We start from the raw sequence: 7,500 nt of genomic DNA, 5'->3' as shown, positions 1-7,500 counted from the left end.
ATCATGGGGGCTTTGTTCTCAGGATTTTCCACACTATTCTAGACACTGTGAAAAGGGGGGAAAGCAAGGAGATGCATGTTTCCAAGATCTCAGAGCTATTACATACGCAGGCATGCCGACTAGGAGATGGACAGATAGACAAACACGCATACACAAATTTACACACCCCGTATTCCATGCTTATCCTCCTGTGTTCATTAGCAGACATCCTTTCTCCCTGAACGCTTCCCTTTTATAACCCCGAAAACGTTGACAGGTGTCAGCCGCACTCAGCTCACCAACTCACCAAAGCCTTCCCAGAAATAATCCCGCTCCCATTTTCCCATCGCCCGCATTAGGTTTCATTTCACAATTTCTGGACAAATTCAGCCAGAGCTGCCCACTTTCATGGGAAAGACTTTTATTTTGAGTCAATATAAATCCTATCTTGGGGGTGGGGTGGGGGGGTTGTTGAGTTATTTCCCCCCCCCTTCATTTCTGTCTGTCTATTCCTCTCCATCCCCCCCCCCTCGCTGTCTGTCTGTTTTTCTCCCTCCGTCAGACTGGGGGGGGGGGGGGCTTATGTCATGTGGAATGTGCCTTTGGCTAAGCAGCTCGAGGACACTGAGAAGTCATTTCCATTTTAGGAGTCGTCTTCGAGGCCCCCCCCCCCATCCCCTGCGTGTAGTATATTGTCATTCAACTTTCCCTCGTTTCAGTGTGCAGAAAAGCCTTCAGGTTTTAAAGGGACTTGATCCCCTTTTCCAGACATATTCTCAGAGGATTAGGTGGCGAGGCCCAACTAAAGCACCCTTAATCAAATCAAAATAAATAGCCCCCCTTCACAATGGGAGACGTCACATTTTCCTTTCTATTTTGCGGGGGATTTGTCCTGGAGAGGAAATATTGCACTGGAAAAGGCCCAGTGCCCGCTGAATGGATGGGATGAGACGTGTCATTCTGTGTGTGCGCGTGCGTGCCTGTGTGTGTGTGCGCACACGCACACTCGACTTCACGGTGAAAGTGTGTTGGTGCACCGTTCAGGCGTCGCAGTGTGTTTACAGGTGGATTTTTCTGCATGCACGCGTGCATGAGGTGCCCACGCCGTCTTGAGTTTGTGCGATCCTCTTCTCCTCTCTTATTGCAGCTAGCGCTGGGCTTTCGGGGCTAAAATGGAAGGGTTTAAGTGTGCCTTAGCAAGGCTTCTGGCACAACGGCTGTGTGACACACCAGGGCAGCGAAAGAGCATTTACCGCAGATTAGAACGCCTCCCAAGTGTTTCGCAAAGTCAGCCTTAAGCCTAGCAATTGTTCCCATGGCCATTCCTCAAAACTACAGTGGTGAAAAATGTCACCCCTCCACACCCTTCGTCAAAGGGGTAGCAACACCGCCTTCTCCCCTCGCTGGATGGAGGTGGTGCAACAGAGTGCCATAGAGGCTGGGACATTTTAGGGGAAAAAAATTATTTTTCACGCTATGGGTTCCACATTCTTCATACACCAAAAGGAATATTTATTTGATTATGCAAGATAACTGTAATAGTTGTCACTCTTGGGGGTTGAAGGAGGGTAACAGAAAGTTGGTAATTACCTTATAAAGATGATTCTTTCTCTCCGATGAAGTGAATCCCAGCTCCCGTGTGCAGCCATTTTGTATATATTCTAGTGTGGTAGAGAAAAATAGATCAAGTGAAGGCCGCCCATATTTTGCGTTGTGATTGACCATCCATACTGTATAACAACATGTACTGCTAACAGCCAGTGTTGAAAGCACCTGTAACTCAATTCTGCTATGTTGTTTCCTTTCCCAGGTAACTATTCTCGGCCCTCCAGCTATAGTGGGAACCCCAGCACCAGCTATAATGGCCCTGGCCCTGGTATGGCCAACAGTGTCGGGATGAATGCCACAAGCCCCATGCATGGCCAGGGTCCCGGCCACCCTGCACCCATAGGGCGTGGCTCCGGGGCAAGTAGCCAGAACAGGACATACCCCCTAATGGCACCTAACTCCCCCAGCATGCCCCAGTCAGCCGGGCCAGGGATGGGCCCTCCTTCGCTGGGTACCTCCAACCGCAAGGCTCAGGAGGCAGCTGCAGCCGCCATGCAGGCCGCCGCTAACTCCACCCACAGCAGGTGAGAGGATAGCTAGTTATGTTAGTAAACTAGTTAGTACATCAGACAAATGTGGATCTGGTATCTTCTCATTTTCTCCCATTGCATAAGTGTATGTTAAAGAGATTGATATTGTAATGAGATATAACCCACTTTTAGTGCATGTGGCCTCTTCCTGAAAGCTGTTTTAGATCTATATGTTTCTGTATTTGTGCACATGTGTATTGTATGCATGTGTTTGTGTGTGTAGTACATGTATATACATGACTAAATCTGCGTAATTATAGGCTCCGGCATGACACTGCCAGCAAGAAAGACAGTGGATTAGGGTGGGGTAGGGGTGGAGTATTCTACCTTTACCTTATAAGGAAATGAACAGATGCGCTAAAGTGGCCACGGAGCATCCCTGTCATATACCTCGAAAGGGTGCATGCAGCTCACAGTGAGCCACACTCACTGGATGCGCTCCTACTTCTGCAGGGATGTCTACGGGGAGGTGTGTTGGAAAGCAAAGAATTGTTGTCCTGCAGAATTTTGTTGTTTTTATGAGTGCTGTCTCTCCTTCAGATGTTGATGTGGGAACTTGCTCTCAAGGGAGTCCAGTTCTCTCTCAGCCATTTGCAGAACTATTTCTACCTTCGTGCATTGCATAAGTGTCTGGATATTGTTACCTGGCTCTGAACACCAAATGCCATTTGTTGTGGAAAGAGAAATACTAAAATTGTGAGAGCCCTGTACCGGTCCACCTCTGTACTGTCACAACATACAAAGATGAAAGAACTGAACAAGCTAAGGTTGTAAGTACAAACACACGAGAGTGCGAGAGAGGTGACTCCAAGCACCTTAACACAAATACAGAGTGCTTTGATGCTATTATGGTATAGGAGTTATGGGATATTTTTTTTCCCATCTGGGTTTGTGCTTTGAATAAACAAGTACTTTCTAGCGTTGGAGACTGGTGGTGTTGTGGGACTGTGTGGGCAGTAAACTCTTGCTGAACCCTGCCAGGGGAACTTGTGAAAATATGGCCGCCTTCAGAGAGGAAGGGCGGATTCCTGTGTTTCCTCCAATCAGCACGGGAGGTTTGCCTAACTACGCATCATGGGAGCGAGGTTGACAGCGTTTCTGCAGGCTGAAGTGGCAGATTACCGTTCCGCAGTGATTTTTTTTCCTCCCCAATTTCCGATTATTTATGAACAGTGTGAGTCAGAATGAACACTGTGAGCGATTGGTGATATTTCAGATGGGACCGATAAGACTGTTTGCCTTCTCACCGGGATCCGTTGTTGCCCCTCTACGCAGAAGGCCTCCATTTGCGAGGTCCCCAGCCCAGCAGCACCACACCCCTCCAGGCCCCAGTCCCTGGCCCCCACCCCACCTATCCTCCACCCATCCACCACCTCCATCCCGGACTCAACATCCACCCATCCATCCATCCTTGCATTCACCGCATCGTAGGTAGGTCTACCATGCTCATATTGTGTGTGTGTGTGTGTGTGTGTGTGTGTGTGTGTGTGTGTGTGTGTGTGTGTGTGTGTGTGTGTGTGAGCGAGACAGACAGAGAATGAATGCTATGACTACAGATTTGTGTACGACTGTGTGAGCTGAGCTGTTATTTGTGAATACTTGGATAATCTCTCTCTCTCATAGATCTATCATACCACTCATATCGCAAGGATATTTGGTATGATGGAAGTGTGCCCTGCTGACCAGAACTGAATCTGATCACAATGGTCGTCCTTTTCACAGTTCTCACAATTGCCACTATGACCTTCATCATCATCATCATCATCATCAGTGTACTCGTTATTGTCGTCATCAGCATCAGAAGCTGTGTATGTGTGAAAATAGACACACAAGCACATGCTCACAGTCTTGGACTGTTATGTGTGTTGGCATTTCGGGCAAGGGGGAATTGTGGCATCATTGACAGTATGTGTGATTAATGAGGTGCATCAGGGGGCTCTGTGCTGAGCAAACGCGCACACACACTCACATACACACACACACACACACACAGACAAAAAATGTTCACGCACGCAACGTGCCACTATGTAAATGCTGGCCGTGCCATTAAAAATGCCTGTGCTGTCAATAAGAAGTGGCGTGAGAGGATACCTACTGCTGGGACCTATCACAGCACCTGTCACCTCTCTCCTCACATTCTCCTCCACATCATGGAGGTGTCAGCTGTAACACAGGGAGAGGAGGTGCCGGGAGTCTGTCTGTCTCGCTGTCTGTCTCGCTGTCTGTCTCTCCATCCGCCTGGCTGTCTAGTGTTTATGTGCATTTCTCTGTTTGTTGTACGTGCCTGCCCTCTCTCTCCCGTCTCCTCCTTGTCCCTCTCCTTTTTAATCCCCCACCAGTCTGTCTGTCTGTCCTCCCACCTGTTCACTCTTTTTTCATTAACTCCCCCAACTGCCTCACCCTCTCTCTCTCCGTAGTCCTTCAGACTGTTTTGTCTGTCACTGTCTCTCTTCCCACCAATTTACTTCTCAGTTTCCTCTGTCTTAAGCACACCTTGTTACGTCCCCCCCCCCCCCCCCGTCTCTCCTCAGAGCCACTTAAGCGCACACGGGAACATCTGAGGGAGATTAGGAGAAAAATTGGACCCTGAAACTGGCAGTTAAAGGCTTCGATACTTTGCTGGCTCTTTTATAGGGATGATTTGGATCTCGGTGTAGCGATCAGAAACCGACGCATTCATTCTCCATTTGAGAAACAAGTCATTAGTGCGAGAAGGTGTTTTATTTTCTGTTCTTTTTTGTATTTGACCCCCCCCCCCCCAAGCGTGGACCCTGAATGAACCGGCACAAACCCACAAGTACAGGAAGTCAGGGATTAGTCAGTAGTGATATCATTGGCTGTCACTTCCTTGGTCTGAAGACAGATTGGCTGTTGCGTCTCTTTTCTTCTCCCAGTTTCTGTTCCTGTTCACTCCCTTTGTACTCTCTCTCTAGCCCGCCCAGTCACCCCCCCTTACTCCCTCTCATTTCCTCTACTCATCCCCCCATCTCCTTCTCTCTCTCTCTCTCTCTATCCCCTGGACTTCGGCGCACAAAACACATGTGCACAGACACACACCCAAACACACATTCTCAAGCTTCATTATGGTGAGTGAAAAGAATGCCAAATGAGCAGAGGAGGGCCACTTTTGATATCCCATGGCCGCAGGCAGGGGCCATGATTAAATCTTGATAAAGTGTGACGTGAGTGGGTTTCTCCCCCCGTGAACCCCCCGAGATGTTCTACTCAACTGGCTGGCCGGAATCGGAAACAAATGTCCCGCTTTTATCAGCTAATCAGTTTTATCGGTAGATGAGAGGGTAGGGGAGAAATGTTGCTTTGTGTGTCATAATGAGTTGGTGCGCTTTTGTTTGCTCAAGAGTCAACAACGCTTTGAAGGTGGGGATGGGGAAGGGGGTGATTTTGGAGGATAGGGAAAATCCAAAACAAAATATACACTGATGAGCCAAAACATTATGACCACCAGATTAATATGCTGTTGGTCCACCATGTGCCGCTAAAACAGTGCCTTCAAGTCCTGTAAGTTGCAAGTTGGACCCGCCGTGGATCGGACTTGCCGGTCCAGCACATCCCACAGATGTTCAATTGGATTGAGAGCTGGAGAATTTGGAGGCCAGGGCAACACCTTGAACACTTACTTCATCATGTTCCTCAAACCATTCCCAAACAATGTGTACAGTGTGGCAGGGCGCATTATCCTGCTGAAAGAGGCCACTGCCATCAGGGAATATCATTGCCATGAAGGGGTGTACCTGGTCTGCAACGATGTTTAGGTAGGTGGCACGAGTTAAATTGACGTCCACATGAATGGCTGGACCCAGGGTTTCCCAGCAGAACATTGCCCAGAGCATCACACTCCCTTCCACCCGCTTGTCGTCTTCCCACAGTGCATCCTGGTGCCATCACTTACCCAGGTAAACAGCACACATAGCCATCCACATAATCTAAAAGTAAAATTGTACACATCAGACCAGGCGACCTTCTTCTACTGCTCCAAGGTCCAATTCCGATGCTCACGTGCCCATTGTAGGCGCTTTTGATAGTGAACAGGGGTCATCATGGACACTGACCAGTCTGCGGCTACACAGCCCCATACACAGCAGAGTGTGGTGCACTGTGTGTTATGACACATTCATCCTGTAATCATCATTAAAATTTTCTGTGACTTGTGCCACAGTAGACCTTCTGTCGGTTCAGACCAGATGGGATAGCCTTCGTCGGACCAGACGGGATAGCCTTCATAGCCCTCGCGCATCGATGAGCCTTGAGAGCCCAACACCCTGTCGCCGGTTTGTGGTTTGTTCCTCCTCGGACCACTGTCAGTCAGTAGGTACTCGCCATTGCTGACCGGGAGCACCCCACAAGCCTTGCTGTTTCAGAGATGCTCTGACCCAGTCATCTGGCCATAACTATTTGTCCCTTGTCAGAGTCACTCAGTCTTTACTCCTGCCCATTTCTCCTGCATCCAACATGTTGACTACAGAACTGGTTGTTCGCTTACCATCTAATCTAACCAAACCTTGACATATGTGCCCTTGTTTGGAGATGATCAACATTATTCATATGTTTGATATGTATGATTTTGGCATAGGAGTACTTTTAGTAATAGACTCATTCTGCCGAATTGCACTACAGAGCGCCACGGAGGTCATTCCTGCTCGTGGCCATCAAACTTTACAACTTCTCCCTCAGAGTGTCAGACACTTGGAGTTAATGGTCATTGGACTGGTCCTTCAACTTGTTTACCCTGTTGGGTTTTGTTTGTGCTGTTTGTTTTGTGCTGCGGTAGTGCAGTATAGATAGGGTGTTATGTATATGTGTTTATATATTTTGTTTTACCAGACGATTTCAAAAACAGAGGCTGGGATGACCTGGGAAATGAAGCCCTATTCGGATTCAGATCAGTCTCTCAAATGAGGTCTAAAATATAATTATTAATATAGGACGTCTGTTTTTTTCATGTACCCGTGTGGAAGGGATTGGGATCGCTGTTGTTTCTCCATCGAGCGTCCGGTTGTGTGTCATCCGTGGTCATATGAACGCACCCACTGGACGAGAGAAGAGACACTTACATCAATTTCTGTTTGGAGTGACCCGAAATTCCAACAACAAATTGAAAAACTGTGTCTACGACCGCCAAGTGTGGGAGTCTATTTGGAACAAGTGGGCGACGTTTTCCATCACTGAGCACACACTTGTGACTGGATCGAGTGCAAAGAGTGCATTGTGTACATGCCGGCGAAGTCGGCGAAAGACTGCTCTAAAATGTGCACGATATTTATCCAACCACCAGACCAGACCATCAGAGCGGTTTGATATTCAACCTATAGAAGCCCCCCCCCCTCCCAATACATACAAAATAGGGCCTACACAGCATCCGATA

General features: G+C 48.2%; 1 protein-coding gene across 1 annotated transcript in view; it reads left to right on the top strand.

Moving 5' to 3' along the window:
* The window catches only part of LOC130125980 (AT-rich interactive domain-containing protein 1B-like), a 218,005-nt gene that overhangs the window by 173,134 nt on the left and 37,371 nt on the right, over positions 1 to 7,500 (top strand). The window contains 2 exon segments of the mRNA XM_056295355.1: positions 1,790 to 2,111; positions 3,393 to 3,548. Of these exon segments, the coding sequence (XP_056151330.1) occupies positions 1,790 to 2,111; positions 3,393 to 3,548 (478 nt within the window).

Source organism: Lampris incognitus, chromosome 16 (genome assembly GCF_029633865.1).
Source record: "Lampris incognitus isolate fLamInc1 chromosome 16, fLamInc1.hap2, whole genome shotgun sequence".
NCBI lineage: Eukaryota > Metazoa > Chordata > Actinopteri > Lampriformes > Lampridae > Lampris > Lampris incognitus.
This window is presented reverse-complemented; position numbering and strand designations above follow the sequence as displayed.